Below are 27,358 nucleotides of genomic sequence, written 5' to 3'. Positions count from 1 at the left end.
CAACAACAAAAAAAAAAAGGTTTGTTATAATATCCCTGATGTTATCTTCTAATCTTAGTTATCTAGACTGTTCTCTGGGTGAAAAATGTTGTACAACATGCATTAGGCAATATTAGGCTAGTCAATTAAGCAGTGCTTCTGTTGAGTAGAATAACTCCTTTATCACTACACACCATCAGAATTCTAATCCCTTCAAGCAATGAGTTTGAAGATTATTTTATGTTTCTACTGTACCTATTAAAAATATGCTATTCTTACTAAGCCTTGCTACAAGCTTTATTTTTATATTGCATTCTAGACTATTATTTACTGTATACTGTCAGAGGGATGAATGTCACCAACACTGAGGAATATGAGAGCAGCTCCTAGTTCCTAGGAATACTCTAGGAGTACTCTTTTAGGAGTACTAATACTCTAGGACTCTGGGAATACTTGGCAAATTTAAATGACAGGGTTGGGAAAATAGCTTGCAAATTACTGATAATCATCAGAGATCTTGAAAGCAATTTTTTAGTGGAGAATAATCTTCATATTTTTGGATTCAGGTAGGTAGATAAGGCAAAAACAGTTTCAAACAGACATTGAAATAAAGACAGAATGAAAAGATTTATTATGGAATGGGAACACCTCTAGTCTTAAAAAAGCAGTAATAGGTTGATCAGGATTGCTAAGGGAAAAGGTGATGCATAGCTGTTGGTGGGTTTTATTGTTTTTATTTTAAGCACAAGTTTGATTTCTGGGACAGTTTTTCACATACATTCATTATGATTAGAAAAGACTCCTGCTCAGAGCTTGGATCCCACTCTTCTGTAAACATTTCTATAGGAGCACTAAGATTCTGGTTGTAGGCACTTGCCCAATGTCCTCAGGAAGTCAAAGCTCACGCTCTGGAACTCAGGTCTTAATTACACTGGATACTTCTATGGGCAAACTCAAGGTTACACCAAGGAATATTTTAGGTTACACCAAGGAATATTTTAGAGTTCTGGAGCAAGTAAAGGAGTTTGAGTAGACGCAGTTTCAGATCGCTTTAGTGCACTTTGCATTAATCAGTTCTAACTGTCTAGGTTTCCCTTGTCTGAAGGTTCTCTGATGTATGCTGCTATGTCACAGGTTTTGCTGCATTTCTTTGCTCGTGTCTGCAGTCTTATTTGCTACTGTCATGAGCTTTCAAACCTTCTCTCATGCCTTGTTCAAAGTTACTACTGAAAGGTGATTCTGACAAAGAAATGGAAAAGGGGAAGTATTATTTCATACTTTGAGAGAAGCTATTTCATCTCTAGTTATTTCAACTTTGGATGTTACAATTACGGAATCTTTATTTTAAAAAATACTTAATAATAATAATAAAAGATTGTTCTGTGTGCAAGGTGCAAGTAGAATCAATTCAGGTAGGGTATAACAACTTTTGATGTAAGCTTATTGTACTTTTTCTGGGTTTTAAAATTATTGTCTCCTCTTATCCTTCATGAATGTCAAGAGAACTCCACAATAGTTAATGTGAAATGACACACAATGGCAAAAATACTTATGTTTTCCAAAGGTTTAGTGATATGACTCTTGATAGCTCCACTTCCTGTAGTGTTTTAATGCTTAATTGTGGGAGGATTTATCCACAGTATCTGTTGTCTAGTATTATTTTTATACAGAGGGATAATACAATTATCCTCTAGTTTTTATCTTTTCTCTCTACTCCCTTAATAATTTTCTATTTCTATTTACAGAAGTAAAATCAAAAACAGTAAGGGGTTTTGTTTCTTTGTGCGTTTGTTTGTTTTGGAGTTCTACAGCCCACCTTATTCATCTTTTTATTTATCTTGAACTTCCGGTCACTGTTGTTTTGCATTGTAGTACATAGGTTGCAACATCATCATCAGGGTATATCTAAACCAAGAGAGGAAATGTCAGAAAATTGCAGGTGGAGAGGAGAAGAGCAATGCCACATATACTGTAATATTTCAAACACTGTGCAGCAACCAGAAAATGTACAGTATATTATATGGAAACCACTTTCAAAACAGTAGGTCTGTTTGTATAAGAAAAATGAACGGTTTTAAACCCACAGAAATTCCTTTACTGACATGTTCTTTGTTCTTTAACTTTATTTATTGGTATTTAAATGCATTATACAGGAACAAATCTTTTTATAGACACTGCAACAGATGGTCAAACACCATGCTTACCTACAATTATATCTAACATCAGTATGGATGGTTATATCATCAGAGACAATAAAAGAACAAATGTTCACACGCAAATCTGAACCATTAAAGGCCCAACCTACCCTGAAGAAATCCAGTAAGCCAAATAATGTCCAGAATCTACACCTGATGCTCCCAACACTGGAAAGTCTGTTAAATGTAGAGAACTGTTAGAGTTCCTCCCAGCTTAATTTATTACTTTGTGTAAATGAGTTTAAATTACGTCAGCTAAAGTCATGTACTATATATATGTTTAAATCACAGCTTTTAAAAACATTTCTAAGACAGGGGTTTTAAAACCTTCAAAGTACAATGATGCCTAAAATGATAAAATACTAAGTGTTTTCATTTAGCTAGAAAAAATAGTTCTAGATAAACCACAATAATAATTTCTTTTGACTTTGGAAAAAAGCCAGCAAATCAATTATTAGCTCAGCATATTTGCTGCAACAGAAAGTAACCCTAACTTCCATATGGCTGCAGAGACAAACGCTGTTTCAAATGTGGATACTTCTACATAAAGATATTTCATGGCCATCTTTCTCACAGATAATCAGCTTACTCAGACCTGGCCTGATTAGTGGGACACTTATGTAGTCAAAACAGGACTTAATAGTGCTTAAATATCTGCCTGTGGAGAAAACATAAAAGGTGGCTGCAGTAGCCACCTATTCTCAAGTAATTCCTCTCAAGGTTATTACAGGCTGGCTAGCTGATAAAAGGATGCTATCGTGTTTTCACCTCTGATGCAGACTGAATAAATTTGTGCAACTTGCATTTTAGTATTTTGCAATGTAGATAGATAAAAATATTCTTCAGTATATTTTCCTTTCAACACTAGTGATATGGCTTTCATTGTTGCTCTAAAACAAACCACACGCAATATTGAAACTCTAATTCACACAGGTAAAGATTAGACTTGACCCAATGTTTTGGCTGCTTAAGCACTCACCTTTGCATTTATTGTCTGTCAAGTTTTCCAGAGTGGTCTATTCAGTATAATTTCCCTCAAGTGACTGGTCAAAATTTGTGTTTCTGAGTGTCTGTGCTGGAGGGAGTGCTGGAGTTGCCATTCCTGGAGGCTTTTAAGAGGTGTGCAGATATGGCACTATAATTGCCATGGTTCAGTGGTGGGACTCGATAGGCCAAGTTGACAGTTGGACTAGGTGATCTTGAAGGTCTTTTCCAACCTAAATGATTCTTCTTCTTTATCACTTCCAAGTGATAGCTGTATACACGTGTAAGAGACCTGATAGAAGCATGTCAGCCATTCAAGAGGGTTGGAGAGGAAATGCTACCTCTGCAGCATTTGATGTCTTTTATGATTCTATAAATGAAGATCTGAACCTGAATCATCTCTATCCAGAGCTGCACAAACCACTGGAAGATATCAGATGGGAAATTCCCCTCAGTACTCCTCCACCAATATCCCTTTCAGCAGAACCCAACTGAGAAGTGCTGCATACAATTTCTTCCTCTTCCTTCTTGAATGACTGGCACGCTTACATCATGTCTCTTACATACACATAGAGCTATCATGTGGAGGTGACAAAAATCAAAAGTAGATGATTATTCTGATTCCCTGTGCAATCTTTCAGATTTTATTCCCAATAATTTGTATGTGATGTGGCAGGAGAGGAGAGCACCACTTAGCTAATGGAATGACCCTGTGGGATTCAGTAACAGAAGTTTTACAAAACAAAAAACAGCAGTTAGTTAATCTGTGATAATGACTACATTATCCTTTGACTCCAACTCCTTAATACTCTTCAATGTTTTATAGTCAGATTGTGCCATGATAATACAATTTCAAATGTGTTTACTAGAAAGTTTCTTAACACAGTATTTATGCCCCAGTCACTTACCTGCTGGAGAGGCTTCATATTCAAACATAAATTTAAGACTGTAATCCCCAAATGGTTTGCTATGATTTCCAAACCTGTCAAGCAACTGGGGCTGATTTTTCATTTCCAAATGCAAGGTAAATTGCTTTCCTGTTATTTTAGCTAAGCCTGGAGGATTCTTCTCTGCATTTCACCCCATTCCTTTTGCAGAGAACAAGCAGTCGAAAAGAAACTTTTAACTTATGGCATTAAACTTAAAAGCAAGAATGTCAAAAACACCACCAATGTATGAATGAAAGCAGGATGCAATTCAGATTGCATCCCAGTAGTAAATGCTGGAGCATTACCATCTCCAGATCAGTGTTCTGGCCTCAACCTGTCCCCTGGGGGGGTAAAGTGGTCCTGCCTGTGCCTTGGTTTCTGCCAGTGAAGTTGATCCCACATACCTGAGTGGAACCACAAGCCCTTTGAACTGCTTCCTGACCTGAGTGTACTTGTATACATTTCTGTACTTAAAGAAGAATTTGACCACCTAAATGACAGAGTAAAACAAAACTAAAAACTGACCAACAAAACCAAAACAACCAAAACCAGCCAACCAATCAAATCAAATCAAAACAAAATAAAATAAAAACTTTCATTAATGAAGTTGCTGCATTTATCGTTGCAGATCTATATAGCGAATGAGCAGAAAATCTTTAAAGGGAAAAAAGAAGGAACAGAAGAAGAGAAATTGGGAAAGATTGCTGGTGAAAAGTAGCCTGGTCATGCTGCTTCCAGCCTGTGAAAGCAAGCCTTGCAATATAGTTTAGTGTGCTTTGTTTTACAGTAGACAGATGTTTTGTCATGACATGATTGTCTGCCTTTGAATTCAAATGGCATCATATCAGTCTCCTGAGCCAGAAGAACCTTTCTCGTTGAGCTATTATCTTCATGGTATTAGGATTATATAAAATTAGAGTTTGGTGAACATTTTGTTTAACTTTTATGTACATTTTCATTTCTGTAGAAAGACAGTTTGGCTACTTTTAATATGATGCAAAGTCTTTGTTTCCTGCATTAAGGGACATACTTAATAGACAACAAAATGGAGTTTATGCTTGTACTTAGTTAACTTACAGCCACTTGCTCCTCATTTGTAAACTGGTACTGCTATTTTGAAATCACCGTATTACTGTATGTATGTTGACTTTGATCAGCTGAGCATTTTTCCATATATATATTTTAGTTATGATTCCTAAAATTATTATTCTAGCTGTGACTTGAGCTCCTTTTCTTAATCTCATACTCTGAAAATAGCAACTTCCTACTACTTTCATAAAATTCAAACTGTGTTACTCTCCAGCTGGAAATGGGGATTATAATATTGTCACTTTTAGCATAAGTAAGGTTATTAATTGGGGTTTGTATGGCAACAAGCCAATATTAATAGGAATAAATTAATAGTATATAATTAAAAACACTTAAAATTCAGGGAAATATTAAGTCACTGAAGAACATAAACATGGAATTTAGGGACCATATTTTACACAAGTATACATGTAATTCTCCACAGATTATGGAATTATATCTGCACACAGAATAATTGTGTGATTTATGCTAATTCACACTGCTATAAATGAATGTGAGACAGTCCTGAAATCAAGGCTTAGGAAACCTTAAAAATGGTTACTGGTTAGAAGACCACACTACGGTCAAAAAAAATAAAATTAAATTAATTCATAGTAGATTTTAATACAATTTAAATAGATTCTGTAATACAATTTCGTAGTGCTAATCATGTGTTTGTAGATCTGGATGCCTAAAGTATGTTATAGATATTTCAGAAAGCTGCAGTAAAGCATGTTTTTAGTAAAGGAAACTTAAACCAGCCTAAGTATTCCATGATTATTTAGTTGAAGTCTTTCTAGATATTTTTTTCATTCAGTAAATTATTCATTAATATGAGATTACTTCTATATTTATTGCCTTAATCAGGAAAGCTTATGAGCAGAAGCTTTCTTAGGGGCTACTGAGAACCTCTGAAATGTTGCAAATAATATATAAACCCAAATTCAGATCTTTTTCTTTTCTCCTTCACACATGCATGCAAGCGAGCATGCACACACACACAATTCATTCAGTCTTTCTCCTCATTTCAAAGCCCCATGCTCTGTTTTATAGCTATGGTGATCTGCCCGGTAGTCAATATTCACCCTGCAGGCTAGATGAATTCTCAAGAAGGTGGGGAAGACTTTTCTTTGTACAATGGTAAGCAATGCAACATAATTGTGCTGCTGTGGGTTTTTCAGTTGGTTGGTTGTTTTTGTTGTTGTTGTTTTAGTACTATCCACTGGAAAATGTATTTGGAAATAAATGCAACCCATAATGATATTCTCATGAAACAAGTGATGCTTGGCTTACTGAAAACCAGGGGGAAAATAATGACATAAAAATCTTCCTTTCTCAGGAGCAGAGAGCAAAAATTATATCTAATTGGACAGTTGTGAGTCAATGAAAGTGTGTACTCTTTCATGCATCTTGGCAAAAAGTCAGGCTTCCAATGTATAAGAAATCAGGATCAGAACACTTCTAGAATAAAATAATTTCTTACTTTGCGTGTTCTAGGATGGGATAAGATAACTTTGATCTCTCCATTTGAAATGTATTCCATTTCAGTCCTGAAGCTTTTCTGAAATATGATGGAAAAAACTTCACTTTCACCTTTTTTGAGAAGATTAGCACTAAATTTAAACATCTATTTCATAAATCTGTTAAGAGAATAAACAGTTGTAAGTTACCACATTTTGCTGTCATGTATGCTGCAGTCACTTGAGTCCATTGATAGAATTACAGTTGTTCCTAGTTTCTATTTTGTATTATATTATGTATTTCTGTGTTCTCTGATTCTACTTTCTGCATATCCCTTCAATACATCTTCAGTATTTCGTAGATCTTGTGATGACATACTTTTGGATACTTTTTTCACACTCCTTCAGTGATGCTGATTCTTGAATTTGATGGGTATGGCATTGCAGCTGTAACTTTGGTTAGATAATAATGAAGTTTATTTTTATCCAATTGTTCCTTCTAATTATTTTTTAATTATTTATTTATATTTTCATTACAATTCTTGTATTATTTATATACTTCTTGTTTCTTAGATGTATTATCTTGGTGAAGAACCTGGAATAGAGCCATGAACCAAGATTAATTGTTCCTAAGTCTGTGTTTAGAAAGCTATAGAAAAGTACTGTGAAGAAGGAAGGTAATGCTAAAGGTGTCTGGAAAGATTCATATGCTTGAGATGCGTATTTTATGATAATTTTTTTTGAATGGAAATGCAGCCACAACAGTGGAGAAGTCAGCTGCAACAGGTTTTTCTTTTTTAGTTGTTGGGATTCAGTTACAGTATGGGTCTAAGGAAACCATTTCTTTGAAGGACAGTGGAAGGGGAATTACTGACAAGAGAGTGTCCTGCCGAAAAGAAATTCAATACTTACGATGATCTCTAATGAATTTAATAAATCAGAGACAAATCCTAAGTTATTATGTTTGCTAGCAAAAATCTTCTCTAAACAGAAGGGACGTAAGCAGCAAGTAACTTGCTCTGGAGATATCCTCCCACTCTTCACATCAGTGCAACTGACCAGGGAGAGAAGGAAGAAATGATGAATGTTAATAGACTTGCTTAGGGTATAACCGATAGAGATTTACAGAGACATAACTTTTCAAAGAAATAGGGAATTTCTACTCCTTCCTGTCCTCAAGAATAACAGACCTCCTGTGTTGAGAGTAGAGTTCTCTCCCTGTTGTAACAGGGATATTGTAACAGCTATGGTAAACAATTTTTACTCAAGCTGTAATCTGAAATTTAAAAGTAAGTTTTTTCAGTCATGTTTCATTTCTCTTTTGATCAGTTCACTGGGTGCTTCTTCATTTAATACATGCAAGTTGCTGCATATAAGTTAAAACATCAAGGTATCCTACTATCTGAACCACTCAGGAGTAAGCTACATATAAAACAAAACATCTAGAGTAAGTAGTTGAAAATATTGTTCAACAAAATATTGTAGTTCAGTAGAGGACTAGAAAAGTTTGAAACTGGAAGATTAAAATTCAATCATATTATTTAGGAAAAACCCATGAAAACAACTATTCAACAAATACTATTGAGTCCACTAAGTCCGGGAGCATGTGTTCAATCTCATGTGTGTTATTCGTCAAACATGAGCAATGCATGCAGCATTGCTACCTGTCATAGAAAATTATATGGTCCAGCCTTAAGAAGTAAGGTCTAGTCATGACAATTTCTGACAGTGTTAAAAAGTGGCATACATATATATATATACACACACACAAACATATATACATATGTGTATGTCAGTTACATGTTCACATATCACAGGGTATTCTTCTAAAAACACAAGTGGATGATGCAGGTTCCTTTTCTACTCATCTAAAATCTTTGTGCTTGATTCATTTTCTTCTTTCTTGAATTCATTTGGAGTGTTTTTATTTCATGATCTAGAATATGAAATTAAGGTGAAGAAATATTTTTTCCTATTCATTTATTTACTATAGGTCCAGATAAGGTTGCTTCTTCTCATTTTTGTTTTCTAAGAAATTTTTCAAGCTGCCAAATAGACCTGTCATTTCTAGTAACATCATATATGGTGAAAAAGCGGGTATTGATAAGAAGTATACTCTTTTATTTATTTCTTCATCAGCTCTGTGGAGGGGGATAGGGAGGCCTAGAGGAGAATTTTTTCATTTCTCCAGTTTAACAATTTACAGTGTAAATGATTGCATACAGCAGTCCTATTCATAGAAATATAAAAATGGAAGACTGCAGGATGTCATCACAGTCCCAAAAGAGTATCAATTATATTGAAGTAGTTCTAGAAAGACTTGTATCTAAGCTGTTCTGAAATAATTCCAACATTGGAGATTCTACCATCTTGTAGGCAATCTTTTATACCGCTTCCCTATCCTTACTGTTGAGGTTTTCATAATATCTATCCTGAATCTTAATTGCTTAAGTATAGCACATTTCTTTTTGTCCTATCCATCATTGTTGTTGAGAACAGGTTATTTCCTTATTCTTTTGAAATTGCCTTTTATGTATTTAAAGGTTATTATCATGTTCCCTCTAAGCTGTCTCCTCTCTAGACCAATTCTTTCAAACTTTAGCACGGCTCATGTTCTCTAGACTCTGGTCATGTTGCTCTCCTCACTGTTCTCTCAATTGGCTCATGTCTTCCTGGAGTGTGATATACAAAATTGTACCTGGTACTCCTACTGAGTTTTATTAATGCTGAGCTGAGGGGAAGAATTATTTCACAATTTTGCAGGCTATTCTTGTGTTTGCACATTCCAATACACTGTGAGCAGATGCCAGCTCCAAGTGTCACCCTGAGCCATGCTCAAGCATGAAGGCTCTCAGTAAAGCCAGACAACTAAAAACAAGCACTGATTATTTTACCCTCCCACATAGCTATTAAATAAACACGATCAATATTTATTGAAGATTTTTTGACTGAAAATTCACGGAAAAAAGTCTTCATCTTGAAGAAGAATGCATCTGCTGTTCACCACAACCAGATAGTAATGATCAACATTTACTGATTTAGGAGTACTTTTCTCATCCTAATCAACAGCCACTGGAGGTTTTGTACTTTTATCAAGACAGAAACCATGCATTGCAGGTTAATGTCCAGGTTTGTGTTAATGCTCTCATTTTTCTCAATCCTTATGTTTATAGTCACCTAGGTCAAAAAAATTCCTAACGTGGCTTATGTATTTAATATTGCTAAACATTGCTGTAATATCTGCTGTTCTCAGTGCTGTGACCAAAACCTTTGTGGTACAGCAGTTTGTCCTTTCCCTATGAAAAGATTAACTTAGAGATTCTAAATAAAATAGCAAAAACCTGGCTATTGTTTACTGTGTAGGTCTGTATTGAATAGTAGCGCAGAATTCCCTGCTGCTAGTCATTTTTACATTCAGCATTTTTGCAAACCATAGCAGTACAGAAAGGAAGAAGCAAACTTCAAATGTGTAACTAGAATTTTCCTTCTGGGGAAAAAGAAAAAATTGTGACTGCTTATTTCTGATCTTCGTAAGTGTAAGGAAACCTTTATCGTATTGAGCTATCGTATTGGGCTTTACTGTGTAGGGCTACAAAGATGATAAAGGGCTTAGAAGGGCTACAAAGATGATGAAGGGCCTAGAGGGGAAGACGTATGAGGAGCAGCTGAAGTCACTTGGTTTGTTCAGCCCGGAAAAGAGGAGGTTGAAGGGAGACCTCATGGCGGCCTACAGCTTCTTCACAAGGGGGAGTTGAGGGGCAGGCACCGATCTCTTCTCTTTAGTGAGCAGTGATAGGGCCCACAAGAATGGCGTCAAGCTGCGAGGGGAGATTCAGGTTGGATATCAGGAAGAGGTTCTTCACCAAGAGGGTGGTCACACACTCGAACAGGCTCCCCAGGGACGTAGTCACGGCACCAAGCCTGTCGGAGTTTAAGAAACATTTGGACTGTGCTCTTAGTCATATGGTCTGAATTTTTGGGTAGGCCTTTGTGGAGCCAGGAGTTGGACTCGATGATCCTTGTGGGTCCCTTCTAACTCAGGATATTCTATGATTCTATTGCTTATGCGTTACACACTCACACACACACACTCACACACAAACAAACAAAAAAGCAAACTAACATTTTTTGCATACCAAAAAACATTTTCATACAGTAGGTTGTATAGTTGAAGCCCTCCTTGAGTGGAGAAGTTATTTTTGAAGTTTTTAAGGCTGTGAGCTGTTTCTACCTGTTCAATAGCTCATTACAAGCTAAATGTAATTATATTATACTGTATATAGATCCAGTTTTCTGGAAGAGTTCCACAAGAAGCAAATGCACTTGGGGGTGTACTACATACCTAATGGATATTATTTTTGATGACATAAACATTGCTCTAAATCTCTTTTTGCATTAATGATAAATTGATCTTTAGTATGAAGTAGGTGAGAATAATAATAATAATAATAAAGTTTCTAATAATTTATAGTTAGCATTGTTTTTGCTGGAACACTTTAGCACTAAGGTACTGTCCAAGTCCTTATCTTGTGTTAATTTCATTCTGGTCAATGGGATGTTGGCTGAAACCATCCAACAAACTGCCCTTTGACTCTCACTTTGTGGCTTCTTCCAGAGCATATATATCAGAGCTTGAAAGTATACAGTGCCATGAACATTACTGTCATGTATATTGCAATTCAAAACCTCTTCTGTGATTGTAATTCTAGTGTCAAAATTCACTTTTAGCCAAATGAGGGTTGCTCATTGTCTCATATAACACAAGCACAAATCTTCCAATAGGAAGGTAAGGAACAGGGATACTGCTGTCAAGCTTTGTGTTAGGTTGTGGAATCCCAGGCAAGTTACATCACCCTTATATGCAACAAAATGTGGAGCACAGGCCCCGTTACATATCCAATGAACAGTGTATTCCCTTTAGGTGCTTGATACTGAGGGTTTGTCTTACCACCTGAACTGATATGGGTGGTGTGGCCCCATTTCACACTGAGCTTTATCACAAGAATTTTAAGTTTAAATATGGCAGATGGAAACTGAGGTACTTAATAGCAAGCACTGTGAGCTTATATCTAAATATTTAATCTTTCTTCAGTACTTTTGCGCTCCTTGAGTAGGAATTGAGTGAAAATGAGGTTTTCAGAGCATTATTCAGAATAGTTTTATTAAGTAAAGTGAACTGATTTGAGCTATAGGAATTAACTAGCTTTGACTTTAGAGGAAAAAAAGTAATTAGGAGAATATTTTTTCAACCACAGACAAAAAAAAAAGTGATGAAGAAAAGGCATCTAAATTTATTAAACCAAAACCTCAAAAATGTTGAAAGGGAACATTATTTTCAAAATAAAATCATTTTTTAAAATGTGATGCTTTAATTCTTATAATGTGTTTCCTTTATTTTTCAGTACAAATAATTTGAAAACTTTTTATATTACTAATTGAAAAAGTTTCACTACAAGTTTTTTCTCGGCTCCGCTGGTTTCATTGCTTTGCAAAGCACTTCAATATATCTGGATGAGAAGGACTATTACTAAGCTTTTTTAAACAAAGCACACACAAATCAGTAGTATATGTAGCATGAACTCCACTAAAGAAAAAACATTTCTGCAAGAGGCGGGGATATGGAAAAAAATATAATAATTCATATTATGTGATTGTCTTCCACCAGTGCATGGCATAATTCTGATTAAAATTACCGGTATTACTTTGTGTGCATCAAAGGAAAAACAGCTCCAGGAACTGACATCCTGTTAAATCTGAAAGAGCTATTATAGGTTAGTGGTTCAATGTGGTGGTTTTTGAAAACTTCCTAATGAAAAACCAGTATGTATTATGCCCCTAAGCTTTTCTGGGCAGTAAAGCTGAACTGTGTAACCAAACATGGCCAGCAATGCACCCATATTTTATATTGAAATTTATGACAGTTTTAACGTGCGAAAATTCAAATAACATGTTTCAGTCCTTTTTATCCTTTTTAAAGGCCCCATTTGTCTCATTTTACTTCTTAGAAACAAAAATAGATACAAAGATGTTAAAGGCTTAGAAAGCTAGCAGTCTTAAAAATACGTACGCATCATGTAGTTTTTCTCTGATTGCACTGTTTATTATGTACTGAAATAAATAGGTGAAATTAGACAAGTTCTGATAGAGCCATAAAATTGCAGCTGAGAAGTCTTGCATTTTCTTTCCTGTTACAACCTGGTTTTGAAAGATAAGTTTGTTGTGACTCTTCATTTTAATTATTTAGTAGGTGCCTTGCCTTAGCTGAGAAAAAGTTTAATGTAATTTAGTAAAAACCAAACAAACAAAACAACAGGTACAAGTTAAATGATTTTCTGTTCTGGCTATCTTCATAGGTGCTGCTATTATTTGCGTATATGTTAACGAGAACAGGTTTGGTCCTACAAACCTGCTTTACAGTGATAATCCTTTCCCATGCAAGTTGTCCTCTTAAGCAAAGTTAATCAGATATTTACAGGATTCCCATTTATCTATGTATAAAAACTGAGAAAGGCCCACGCATCCATAATTATTCCAAACATTGGCATTTATTATGAAGCAATCTCTAAGTGCTTTAAACACAGTATTGGCTCTAATCCTACGCTGAACATTCATTAGAGCTTTACAGTTACAAACTCATACATGCAGAAGGCTTAATCCTGCAATGCACTGTTTAATAGCGCTTGAAGATGAAAGCAGTTGAAACCTTTCAGCTTTGGTATTAAGGGTATAATTCTGCCAAGCCCTACTCATGCAAATAATCTTTATCCTTATGACTGATAACATTGACTTGGCTCGTCAATTAGCTATTAAGTGACTAATGGTTTGTACTGATTTGCCTGAGGTTGCACTGAAAAGCTGTGGCAGAGGCAGATGGAGAACTTCCATCTTATCCATATTATCAAAAGGAAGTGTAAGATAATGTTACAGACATCACCTGATAATCTAGCCACAGAACTAGCAAATTTTACAGTGTCATAGGATAAGAAACGTACCATGAGAGTAAAATGTGAGTAGCTGTCTTTATTTGAATGCTTCAACAAAATTCTGTATATTTTCTGTATTAAAATCACCTATAATTGTCCTTAGGAAAAGAACAGAATGTGTATCACCAGATATTCTCGCTCATTACATTAATTATCTTTAGCTTGTGTAGTAGCTTAATTTTTCTTGCTCTATCAATAGGCTTGCTCAAAGGAGTGCAATATAAAGGGTTTTATCTGTGTTATTGATTGGCAAGGAAGTGATGTGTTTGGGACTGTTGGAGCTTCTCTAGTGACTATTTATTTAAACTGGGGGTAAGAAAACACAACAGTATTACTTGAAAAAATAACTAGAACTTTCATTTAACATTACAAAAGAGGGCATTGCTTAATCCCTGAAGTAGGAAATTGCTTTTCTTCATGATCCATTGCTTTCATACTGTTTCTGGCTGCTGGTGCTAAAGGAAAGAAAAACTGTGTTCTCGTGTTCTCACTCAGTTTTCACTGTATCTGTTTTCTTATCCTCTGTGAAAACTTGGCTGCTAATTTGTTGTTGAAGTGAATAAAGGAAGAGGGGAGCTTGCTTTTTTTAATTTTTATTTTTATTTTTTTTTTATAATGGAAATCTTGCAAGTATGGAAGCAAAGCAAAAATTTACGTGGGAAACAGAAAAATGAAATTCAGTATTTGAAATAGTATATCAAAGATGAAGTCATATGTGATGTCTATTCTTTGAATTGCTGGTATAAGCTTATACCTAAATTCAGCAGTGTGTTCCCAGAAGAATGTTACTAAAGAGTGTCTTTTCTTGTGTTCTGATCTTTTCATATACAGAGATAAAGCAAGTAACAATTAAAAGCAAAATGCATAGCAGGCTGGAAAAGATGCTATCTTGTTTCACCTTGCTTAGAACTCTTTTTTTTTTTTTAAAGTAACTATTGTTTTAATTGCTTTTAATATGCATTACAAAATTATAGTGAGTTACAGCTCAGGGCTGGAAAATGCTAGCAGACTGTAATTACACGATTATTTAACTTCAGAAGTTACAATATTTAGTTAGTGATTCTGTGGGATTGTCAGGACAGGTCACAGAGTGCTTTCTAAAGTAATTAAAAGTCAGCAGTTGTGGTTTATATTTTTCCCCTAGCAACAGCAGAAGTTATATTTTTCTCTTCTCCTACCAGCAGTGACTTCTGTTTCTTTTTAATATTCTGATTGCTTTTTATTTTTTTAACCAATTAGTCTTGTAAGTTAATCAAAGGTTATGCTAGCAAAATAGCAATCTGAAAATAATTATCATAGTGAGTTTTTGATACTGGTGTGTAACACAAATGAAACATGTAGGTTTTATTCTGAGGTTTTGCTTGTGCTAGCTATATGAGGAAAATAGCAAGGCCACACCATATGCCCAATAAAAGCTTCATTAGAAAGGCATTAGTAGATTAATCCAGGTTAGTCTGTGGTTTATTTTATTTAGAATGTAATAAGGAAAGTTCATTAGTTTGCAGCCTTAATGTTCTCTACTGTACCTCAAAGCAACCAGTAACGATTCCTGTGAGACTCCACAGATATCACTGACACCTGTCAAGATAAACACATGGCTCTCTAGGGGAATCATCTTGGCAACATAACTGAGGAAATCTGGATAAAAGTAAGTCTTTCACACACAAAAGAGTGTTACACATTATAAACTTGATTAATGATTTTTCACATGCCTCTGAGGTCATATATCTCACTTTAAAGTAGAAAAAAAAAGTCAAATCAATCTCTGAAGAATAAATATTTTGGAATGTACAATACTGCTTTTGGAATGTATTTTGAAGAACTTGAAGGATGTAGAATTATGCAATTTGAATTGAGCCTCAGAAAGGCTGTCTAAGACCAGCAATTGAATTTTCCATCCCCCCAAGGGCTAATATATTAGATTACAAGGATTATTGTAGTGACAGTATTTGTGCCACTACATTTAAGATTATGTCAGCATTTCCATTTGAAACCTGTGTGTTCAGAGGCTCATAACTCAGCTATAGACATTTGCTTGGCACTACAAATATGTTTTCTGAACACGGTCTCTCCACAATTGTTATACTTTAAAAAAAAAAAAAAAAGTGCTTAAAGCTAAATAAATATTTGGGCATTTCAAAGTTACGAATGCCAAAAGTTAACGCTGTCCTATAACAACTCTGCTTTTAAATTTTGTAATATCTACATCTAATCTGTAGTACTACTGCTGTCAGGGGTCAGAAAGAATGTGTTCAGGAGCAGACAATGGCAGCAAGCTGCCTTGCTTGTTGCCCCATTCTTTGACAAAACTGTTACAGGACTAATGCACTGCGGGAAGGCAGGAGGTGGAACTCCACTGTACAGCCTCTTCTCCTCCAAGGCTTGAAAGGATGGGGGACACCTTAGAAATCATGTCAGGAAAATATGCTTAACAATGTAATAATAGAATTGTAGAATGGCTTGGGTTGGAAGGGACCTTAAAGATCTAGTTCCAAAGCCCCACACCATGGGCAGGGACACCACCCACTAGGTCAGGTTGCTCAAGGTCACATCCAACTTGGCCTTGAACACTTTCAGGGATGGGGCATCCACAACTTCTCTGGGATACCGTTCCAGTATCCAAACACCCTCATAGTAAGGATTTTCTTCATAATATCCAATCTAAATCTACCTTCTTTATTTTAAAGCCATTACCTCTTGTTCTATCGCTACATGTCCTGATAAAGAGTCCCTTCTCATCTTTCCTTCAGGCCCCCTTTAAGTATTGGAAGGCTGCTATAAGGTTTTCCTCAGAGCCTTCCATTTCTTCTCCAGGCTGAACAACCCCAACTCTCTCAGGTTCTCTCCACTGAACGGGTGTTCTAGCCCTTTGGTCAGCAAGCCTGCCTCTGGACCTGCTGTAATAGGCCCATGTCTCCTGACTATTCTTAACTTTAGGCACTTGACAAACATCATTTAGAGCTCCTCCCATTACCTGTGGTCTTCCCACCTCCGAAAAGGCCATCAGCTCTGCCTTGCAAGCTCTTTAAACCCAGTTTCCCATCTTAAAGTCATTGCACTTTGAGTTTAGTTTTAGCTTGGTCACGACATGGCATTTAATATCCTAGCTGTATGATAATAACAGGAGCTACAGAACAAGCCAATACTCAGACTTTTCCTATTTCTGGTGATCTTTTTAAACAAATATGTTTTGCTTACACTTCTTATGTTTGTACTGAACACAGAAGAGTGCAACTCTGGATTCTGTTATTGGTATCTGTCACTGATCCCATCAAACTTCAAGATGACTAATTTTCAACCTATTTTACTGTGTCTTTTGTTGTTGTTGTGTGTTTGTTTGTATTTTGTCCCTAGCTGAAGCATTTGCTGAGGAGTTGAAATTAGAAGCATTTAAGCTGTAGTCAGGGATCTCATTCTCCTGCAGTTATACAGTGCCAATTCCTGTGGCAGCACTGGTGAAAATCAAAGAGACTTCTGCAGGTTTGGCAGCCATCTAATTGCCCATAGAACTAACTGCTCATGTGGTAGTCCAGAGAGAACATGAGTACATCCTGCCCTGCTTTATACAGGACAACAAATCTCTTAAATACCTCCATGTATATACATGTGGATTTGGCCTTAATTCCTGTGGCTTTATATTGAAATGAAAAGGTGGACCTAGCCAAAGTGTTAGCACCATTCAGACAAATTTATACAGAGAGGGAAGGGAAGGGAAGATGGCATTGCAGCACTGTCAGCCAGCAAAAGACAACTCCCAGTGTAGTATAGGCCATCCTCCTTAAGGCAGGTCAAACCAGGGCTAACACTAGCCACCAGTGGCTGGACTTGGCAAAGTGCCTTGAAGACTGATAGACCAACTAGGGCTGTTTTGGACCAAGAGTGAGCTTGCTTTCAGAGCCAAAGTTCCCTGCTGGAAAATGTTCTCCAACCAGTCCCTTCTATTCTAAATTGAAGGGATCTGGCTTATATGCATAGTTTCAGTAAAAAGAAACAAAACAAAAATCAGCTTGGTTTTGACAGCAAGGAATAGAAAGAAAGAGATTACTGCTGTCTTTACACTTGTGGAGTCAAGAAACGTTTAATGTGAAGATTTAAGCCTATTTGATTGGACAGATTTATGGACAGAAAGACTTATTAGCTGTTGAGAGATTTATTTTTTTGCAATACATACATAGAGAATACCTGTACTACAGAGAAAGGAGCCATTGTAAACTCCCTGTTTCATATGATATAATTAATCTATACAAAAGAAAAAAAAAAAGTTAAGTAATCACCTAATACTGAAATTTGTGTATTTTATGACTACACAGATACTCCGTGCATCTCTCCTAGAATCACATTTGTCACCTTCCAAGACTCTTAGTAGTTTGTGTGATACACTGTATTGGCTTCCTTTCTAAAGTAAAGGGTTTCTGCCCTCTCTCTAAATTATGGAGGGTTAGGACACAAACTGGTTGTGATTCCTATTCCCTGATGACAGACCTAAATTCCCTAAAGAGGCCTAATCTTACAACTCATTAGTTTTTGAAAGAGACACTTTCTTCTGTTTAAAAGAGAAAAAATAACACATTTAATGGAAAAATCAGACATTTGTACTCTTGAAAGATAAGGGATATAGGTCCTGGAAGTCATCAGAGTTTATAGGAGTAAGTGCTTATAGGTTAAACCTAACAGCTTGAACATTTTCTTCTCTAAGCCGTTGTCTGTCAGATAGATAAGCATAAGTTCTGTCCCACTTAATTGCAATCAAACAATTTCCACGGGTTTTCAAATGAAATGAGATTCCATCCACAGCAGTGGAGAAAAGTTACAATAGAAAAACATAGCAAAAGTGCTCATTGAACAGCATTCTCTGTAATACAGACACATATTTGTAGAGCTTTTTTCTATCCGAGTTTGCTGCACAGTATTTGAGCTTCAGGTGTTTAAGTGTGGACGTTGCAACGCAAAGTGTAGCATTTCATCTCTGGCAAACAGAGATGGGCAGAGAAGTCTGGTTGCATAAGAAGGCACTTAACCTAAGGAGCCCTGAATTTAACTGACAACTTCTGCAAGCCTAAGGCATGATCTGCCCTGAAGCTTTGCTTGTGTCACCGAGATGTTTATCTTCACTGATATAGCTGTATTGACAAGAATCAGGGTGTAGGCAGATAAAGTTGTACTGGCAAGAAGTACCTGATTTTATTCAATGAAATAATTTAAATTATACTCTTGGAAGCAATCTTTTTGTTTGTGTAAGTATTCTTTAGGAACATTTGGCATTTATAGGATAATGGCGTAGCTCTGTAGAAGAAGCAAGGAAAAGATGTGTTTTTACAGTTAAGGAGTCTTGCTCATACACCTAGGAAACTATTGGTATTCATAGAGCACTTGGTGGAGATAACTTGATTAAAAGTCTCATGCACTATTTGTGGACCTGCATAGGGTAAGTATTAAATAGGGTTAAAAACAAACACACCACAACAAAACCACCACCTCCAACAACAAAATCATAAAGTTAGCTTCAGTGAGCCAAGTGTTGGGCATATTTTCAGAATGCTGAAAACTACCTTGTGAACCCCGTAGATTATTTTCACAGCTTATTTGCTATGTCTCTAATAGGATATTTATTTGTTTACACAAATTCTGTGTTTATTGCTTTTCTGTACCCCCTCTTCTTTCTTTGAGAGAGGCCTTCATTAATTGATAGCACAGTGTTGATTGTGTTGGAGTGCATGACTTTGTGCCCTTGGGGATTACAACCAGATTATTTCAAATTCAGCTAGTCCTCAGCCAGGAAAGATTCATATTCACTCTTATGTCAGCAGGAGGTTTAAAAAATAAATAAATAAAAAACCAAAAAACTTTAAATGAGAAATAGTTCTTACCACTGGCTTTCATAATGTTTACTTGCAGATGCTTTAAACTTTTACTTTTCATTAAAAAGCTTAACTCTGAGTGCTAAAACTATCAATTAAGACTTTTAAATAAAACATGAAAAGACTAGAAGCATCTAACTACCAAGATTTGCTTCAAATTAGAAAGAAGTGCTTGTTGTTATCACAAAAACTGAACAAGAAATAATTTTATTTCCTTGTTTTTCCTTCTTTTGCCTTTCTGTTCCCATCTACCTTTCATTTGCTTTCATTCATGCTTACTTATACACCTTCCTTTTTCCGTTTCTGTTATCCTTTCCATTTTCAATCTTCTTGTGATATTTTCCACAAATTACTTCTCCCCATTTCTCACCCATGCACTGCATTAGATAACCTTTTTTTTTCCCTTACACTTGGATAGTCCCCTCATTTCCTTCTGTGGTTCAGAGTGCAGAGCCATGAAAACATCAAATGTCATTAAAATTAGAGCGTACATTAAAATTAGGATCTAGAAGGTGCTGAGCACATTGCCAGATCCAGCAAAGGATGCCTACTTAGTCATGTGTCTCCCCATTCACATTTGTAGCAAGTACTTAAGGAAAATGCCTAAGTAGCTTTATGGAGATTGGCCTTTGCGTCCTCAACTCTTACTTTGAATATGCAGCAGCAAAATAATCCATCGATATAGCAGTCCCTACGTAGTGTTTAACATCATAATGTAACACCTAAAAATGACCCATTATAATCTATTTGATGAAAAAAGTCTTCTCTAAGTAGTCTCCAAACACAGATTTGAACTGGAAACTTTAGTAGCTGTTATGTGTGTGCACTGCATAAATAGTACATATTCAATAATGTGAGCACTTAAACACCCTTTTTATCTTCAATTAAATATTAAAATAAAAATTAAGTACTTTTGAAGTACCTAAACATTTTATTCATTTGTCCTTGGTATTTAAGTACTTTAGATAGGCCCCTGTGACAAGATGGCAGATGGACTAAGAATTTAGATTGAGGTACTCAGGCTACAAACATATGCAACAACATGGAGAGAACACAAAGTCCTACTGTATCCACAGCAAAGCATATTTTAATTGAACAAACTATGCTCAGGCTGGGAGGGATTTGTGGAAAGATTCTGTTGCAAAGTTACAACTAACAGAAACTTTGAAACTGAGGTCCAGCTGTACTTTCCTGGATGTCACTAGGGAAACTCCCACCAAGCGGTAGCATAATAGAGCTCTTGATGGAGACTTTAAAAGAGCCAAGCAGAAGATGGTCCAGAGAGGACTTGCCAACTGAAATTCTCTGTGCCAACTGTATCATTACATGGTTGGCAATACCAGTTTCCTTTCAGAGAAGTGGTACCAGTTTTAAATTAATCATCTGTAGGATTTCTACTATCATTAAGTACAATCAAGTAACTACTGCATGTTTCTAAATCTGCAGCAGCATGTGAACAGTTTACTGAAAAATGGGTTTCAGTGATTGAATGAGTTTATTATTTATTTATTTTTTTGAGACAGATTGATAGAAAACAGTGGTATTTATGGATAAGATTGCTAGCATGTATTACTTGCATGAACGGGAAGAAAATAGACATCAGGGGCTTTAATTTTAGAACACCTGGCAAGTCCGGGCTGATGTTTCTTTGAGATTTCCTTTTTTTCTTAACCTTAACTCTGAGACACGGGGAATTTATTGTGGTGGTGGTGTTGTTGGCTTTTTATTTTTTTAACCACAAACTTTGTTTTGTTTATTTGGTTGATTATTTATTTATTTATTTATTTGGTCGATTATTCATTTATTTATTTTACGAGATGACAGCACACAACTGGAAGTTCGGAAATTTGGAGTTACTCGTTTTGCTTCTTGAGACAGGTAGGAAAAGTCACCGAGTTTCTTACCAGTTGTCCTTCTATTCTGCAAGCCGGCGCCGGGCTGAGGACAGCCCTGTCCCGCAGGACCCTTTGCAGGCGGCTGGCGCTGTGTTAGCGCTGACCTGCCAGGGGAAGGCCCCGCACCAGCCCCGCCGCTCTCACTCGTGCGGTTACTCCCCCGTGCTTGAGTGCTTTCATCTTGCGTTAAGATCTTTTGCAATTCATATTAGCATCTTTGCAAAACTTGGCTGTAAAAGTGCACCGCCCTCGGGGCAGGCAGGGCAGGGCAGGAGGGGCCGTTTCTTCGCCTCCGGTCCCGGTTTCGGGGGTGTTTTCGCAGCGATGTGGAGGACTTCTGGTTAAGGGCGTCTCCTCGCCCCTCTCCGGGGATGCAATACATCCTGGGCCGAGCAGAGCCGGGGCGAAATTCCTTTCTCTTTCTCCCCTAAGCCTACGCAGTTGAGTAAGGGTTGTGACTTCCGATCATCCCCGTGTGAATTAAAAAGTCCCCCAGCAAATTGCAGCAGGTTTCGTTCGAAACGAACGCGAAATGTCTAAAAAGGCTTTTGCACACCCACCGTTCGCCCTCTCCCTTTCACGCATCCGCACCCCGCGCCCATGATCTCATGCTGCTGAAGGCATGGCACAAGATCTACGGGAGGCTGGAACCGGTGGAAGGCGGGGGGGGAGGGAGGGGGGGGGGGAGAGGAGAGGCGGTAGCGTGGGGCTCTCACCCCGTGCTGTGCCCAGGTGCGGTACTGCAGGGGCTGCGCCTCTCGCCCGCCGGCTCGGGGGGCACGACCCGGGGAGGAGAGCAACGCCTTCTCCTTCAATGCGGGGCTTGCTTGGCTTTGCACCGTGTCGTCTCCCCCCCTCGGCTGCGGGGGCTGAGACACCCGTTTCCCCTGGTTTCGGGGCAGGAGGGAGCGGTGCGGATGCGGTGCGGGGCTGCGGGGCCCCGCAGCTCGGGGGCGATGCTGCCGGTGCCACCCTGCAGCCGGGGGGGGCGGCCCAGAAACGTTTTCAGCCCGGTTGGTGGCCGCGTCTGCGGTGGCAGATGAGTAAGTAAGGCAGGGAAGAAAAGGAAAAAAAAAAAAAAGAAGAAGAAAAAAAAGCGTAACTCTTTGTTAGGCGCCATGTGTGTAATTACCGGATAATCAAAGCCGATGCTCGAATAGACAGGGGAAACATCTGATGGGCGAAGTTTAGGCCCATTAAAAGACCCGAAATCGTTCTTTTTTTTAAGGCGAAAGTGGCTTTTCGAGACACTGGCACATCTGAACTACCCAACGAGGGGAAAGGCGCCCGCCGTGCTGCTAATTCCGCGGCGCGGCTGGGTGGCGGGCTGGGGAGAGGGGCGTGCGTGTGTCCGCCGCACCGCCCGAGCCATGTTCTGGCAGTGTGCGGCTCCCGAAAGACAGGGAGGCAGTGCGATTGTGTGGGAGCTGAACTCAGCCTCCCTCTTTAACATAGGCTCGTCCTCTGCATTGCATCCGAGCTTCGGTGATTTGCTGTTTGGAGACTGCAGATTTGCATAGCCCTGCTCTTCGCAAGCATGGTTATTTTTTTTTTCCCAGCTTCTTTCATAAGGGTGCACTATTCTCTCTGAAAACATCCTCGGGTATTACTGTCAATAGGCAGACCATTGAGATTGCCGGAGCAGCCCGGTTATTGTCTGGCGGCGTGTGCGAGCGTGTGTGTGTGCGAGTGTGTGCGCGCCGGGAGAGATTGCTCCGAGAGGGCTCACCAGTTTGGAGATGAATGGAGGGAAGAGCAGCAGTTTGATTTTTCTCTGCTTTCCCAGCGCTGGCTGATGGAGTGGCATCCCCTGCTTCTTCCTTAGCAGCGATGTGGCATGATTGGCTACGCTGTGGATTACTGAGGATGGGGGAATGCTTGGCACTCTCGTAGCACTTGCAACTGTGGAGTATTGTTAATGAGCACCAGCCCCGGGAAAGCTGAAACTAGCGATTGTTTGAGCACGGGGCTTTTCCTCTCTTCCACCTCTTTGCGAAGGCTCGGAATCGCCTGGATTCTCCGCCTCTGACTATGTCTCGGATTGTTTTGGCCAGAAGAAGACCTGGAGAAAAGGATCCTCACCATAAGCTTGCCCAAAGGGAAGCCATGGCTCGCCTGGTGCGGTGAGCTGCCACCGGCACCGTGCGCGAGGCTGCGAGCGCGCCTCTGCCCAAACTTTGCCTCCTTCCCTGTGGCTGCTGCTCCTCCCGAGGACGCCGTGCACCGGAGGATGGGGGGCCTCCTCAGGGGCAGCCCCGAGCCGGGCCCCGCCGGCGGCAGCAGCGGCAGCGCCGGGGGCCGCTTGGCCCTGCTCTGGATAGTCCCGCTCACTCTCAGCGGCCTCCTTGGGGTGGCGTGGGGCGCCTCCAGTTTGGGCGCTCACCACATTCACCATTTCCATGGCAGCAGCAAACATCATTCAGTGCCTATCGCTATCTACAGGTCACCGGCTTCCTTGCGAGGCGGACACGGTGGGTTCGGGCGCCGCTCGGTTTTCCCCGCACGGTGGGCTGCGCGCCGCGCCCCGCACCTCCGCCCGCCCCGCAGAGCTCAGGCAAAGGGATGCGGGGGGCCGGGAACCCCCGATCCCGGTCGGGGGGCGTGGGGAAGGGGTGGGGGAACTAGGGGTATCCCGCTGCTCCCGGTGCGGGGCCGGAGGGGGGCTCGGCTGGCCTCCAGCCGGCTGGGGGCGGCCGGAGGATGCTGCCGGAGGAGCCCGCGGCCAGCACCGGGGCTTCCCCCGGGGCTCCCCGCACCCTTCAGTATCCCCCTGTGTCCCCCCGGCTGCAGAGCGAGCGGGGAGGAAAGCCCAGCCCGGCGGCGCCTCCGTCTCCTGGAGCCGCTGCCCCCGGGGGGGAGAGCCCCGGAGGTACCAGCCCTCGCCCCCCGGTTCGCTCCTGTCCCGGTCCGGGGGTGCAGAGGCGAGCAAAGCGCCCGTGCGCCGGGCAGGGCTGTGGCAGGGCAGGGCAGGGCAGGGACCCCGGCGGGGAGCGAGGGGCGGGGAGCGAGCCTGTGCGGTGCTCCATCGCTGGGGATGACCGTGCTCCTTCCGACTCATTGCCTCTGTGGGAAAGTCAATGAACTAAAAAGCAAAGGTCAGCTAATTGCACGGGGGAGCGGGAGAGAAGTCAGCGCTTAATCACTGAGAAGGGGGAAATAATGCCCACGGTAGTGGTCAGGAAAGGGACAGAGATAAAAATGCTTTTAAAGTGTAAATGCATTTTGCTTCAGAAATACAGTACTGTGGGACTTAGTTTCTGAAGTGACAGGAAGCTGCTTCAGTGCTCTTTAAACAGCGCTGTTACAGTTTTTTGTTTCGCATACATACTTACATGAACCTATACATAAATACATGCAAAACAGATATGAACATGTTCAGCGTTACCAAAAGCTGTAAAAGAAAGCTAAACACCAGACTGTGCCTTAAGGATTTAAAACCAAAGCCTCCCTTTGTCTCCGAGGGAGGAGGAAAAAAAAAAAAAAAAAAAAAAAAAGGAAAAACCCTTGTTGGCTTCTGATTAGATTATACAGCTTCATTCTTCTTCATTTTCTCATCTTGCCTTGCTTCATTTGCACGATCATGCAATGTCGTTTACAAGATTTGCAAAGTAAAAAACAGATCTTATGCTTAACCTTTGCATCTCTGTGCAAGATGACCCAGTTGCAGGCACGGGGTAGTTAGGATTTAATGGATTTTTTTTTTCTTCAGTGATTAGCAATGCTAACGTTAGGGGATATGGTTGTATTGTTTACCTGAAAATTTCCAGTGTGTGTTGAATACACATTAATCCTAAACTGCTAGAAAAGACAAAGTGGACAGAAATGACTTTTCTTAAGCATTTTGTTAATTAAGAAAGAAGTTAAATGTCTGGTGTAATGCAAAAAAAAAAAAAAAAGAGAGAGAGAGAAAGAAATTTAGGCCATCACTCTCCACTGTAGTGTATTCAGGCAGTGCAAGCTTGAGAATGCTGCATGTTCTGTACTGTATGTGGTTACAGGGGAAAATTAGAGATGTATGTGTGTATATATACATACTTATTGTTCTTAGAATTTCTGGACGTATAGGGATACCATTTAGAGGCTTTCTAGGGGAGGCTAAAAGAATAAGGGGAAAAAGCAAATGTAATACTATAAATACGAGCTACAATTCCTTAGAAAGCATTTTAAAATCACACCTTTTGCTATTTTTTAAAAACGTTATCTTGGACCCAGTCAAAGGGTAGTGGTGCAAAAAGGTAACCCTCCTGGAGGAAATGAGTCTTCCTAAAGAAAATGAAAGGTGAAGACGTGGAGTTGACACTTAAGGACTTCATAGGGAAGCCCAGGCACCTCTCCAGAAGTTAAGTAACTGATTTTACAAAATGAAAAATGTTACATGTCATAAGAAGGTATTCCAGAGTGTTTTCAGAGTGTGACTTTAAAAGTCCTTGCTTTTCTTTATTTATCAGAAGCTCTGCTATTGGATGGTGTTTTAAAACATCTAATTCATTTCATTATTAATTCTTCAGAGAGGTGCTCCCATTTGCTTCTGTAAGTCTAACAGGAACATTTGTCTTCGTGGCTGAGCAGGGTTGGACACAGCTCCTGTGGAGCCCATCCCTACGTTTCTACGCATCAGTCAGAGAGGGCTGGGTGACGTGCGTGCTTATTCCTTACCCTGGCATCAAAGGGCAGTAATGCAGTGTCCCTGCAGGTTTAAGCATGGTGAGAGTGAGAATTTTACTCTCAGACTTGTATCCTGCATCAACTGGGCTTCAGCATTAGCTCCATTCAGTTTTGCAATTTTTCCATTTTGCATGTCTTCCATTTTTCCTTTACATAAAGGTTGCAGTCTTTGTGGTGACCTCATACTTGCCTTTTTGTTACTTTGGCAGTTTTCTGTAGCATCATACCTGTTAAAAGTTGAAAAGATGTTTTAGGGTAGGTCAATTAGTCGATCCCCTGAAAGCATTGCACTCTAATATTGTGAGTCAGCGGTGTCGAAGGAAGGAGAAAAAATCACTTTTCCCATCCATTTGATAAATGTCACTACAGTTCTCAGACATCCACACCTTCCTCCTCTAACCCTGGCACCAGCTAGCCCTACCACCCCCATCCTCTCAGCTTTGCTTTGATTTTTCATTCTTTCAGTTTTCCTTCAGCCAGCCCATTTCCAGCTAATAGTATAAGCAAAGCCAAAAGCCCAGCATGGTTGGATTCTTGCCACTTCTTTCAACAAACCAAACCACAGTCTTGCTGCTAACATTTTCTTCAGGTAATTTTGCTTGGATTTTGCTTAGTAGTATGATCTCATGTGGCTTAAGTTGTCAGTATTGTGCCTCACAGAGACATAAACAGAATTCCAACCAAGGAATTAGTTAACTCTATAAAAAAAAAAAAGTAGATCAGCACACAGTTTTTTAACACATTGAAGGTAAAATTAAACATCTTTCAAGCTTGACCAAATTATTATTATTATTATTTTTTACTTAGCTTTCTGACTCACATTAAACTTGGAAAGGTGGCACATGGTTAAAGCAGTCGAGAGTTTAACCACAGGAAGAAATAAGAAAGTAACTTTCTGGGTCATGACATCAGCAACATAAAGAGAAATGCTGAGAAGTAAGATAATGAAGTTCACCAACGTAAGTCCTGGGGTGCTCAGTGCTTACCAGTGGTCTCTGCAGCATGTGGGGCATTTGGTGACTTGTGTTCATGTCTCCTTGCTCCATTTGAGAGGAAGGCTATTGCTTTTGTTGTAGCTGTATCTACCATGCAAACTTTTTTTTTTTAATTTTTTTTTTTTTGAGTAGGTAGTGTAGCTCATACTGCAGTGCCACTAGATTGCAAAAACATATCAAAGTCCACATGAAAGGAAAGTGATTGCAGCTTTCGAAGTAACTTTAAATGAAGAAAGTCAGTTTCTTTGAGAATCCACCCATATGGTAGGTTGTGTGGAGTGAATATTGCACATTGAGTGAGTAAAAAGTTGGAAGCATAGCCTTATGGATGGCTGTCACCATCCTCA

At 39.2% G+C, this 27,358-nt stretch overlaps 1 protein-coding gene across 36 annotated transcripts in view; it reads left to right on the top strand.

The window, feature by feature from the left end:
• Nucleotides 1-27,358, top strand: part of NRXN1 (neurexin 1) — a 725,995-nt gene that overhangs the window by 418,013 nt on the left and 280,624 nt on the right. For 2 of the 36 annotated variants that reach the window (XM_083831666.1, XM_083831665.1), the window contains exon 1: nucleotides 22,091-23,822. The exons of 31 other annotated variants lie outside the window; for them this stretch is intronic. In XM_083831666.1, the coding sequence (XP_083687792.1) occupies nucleotides 23,582-23,822 (241 nt within the window). In that variant the 5' untranslated portion in view covers nucleotides 22,091-23,581. Of the gene's footprint in view, nucleotides 1-4,715; nucleotides 23,823-27,358 lie in introns of those variants that run through there. 3 more of the 36 variants (XM_083831657.1, XM_083831668.1, XM_083831667.1) reach the window with 3 other exon arrangements.

Source organism: Anser anser (assembly GCF_964211835.1).
Source record: "Anser anser genome assembly, chromosome: 3".
In the NCBI taxonomy this organism is placed as follows: Eukaryota; Metazoa; Chordata; class Aves; order Anseriformes; family Anatidae; genus Anser; species Anser anser.
The sequence above is the reverse complement of the archived record's forward strand: the minus strand, read 5'-3'. Positions and strand labels throughout refer to the sequence as shown.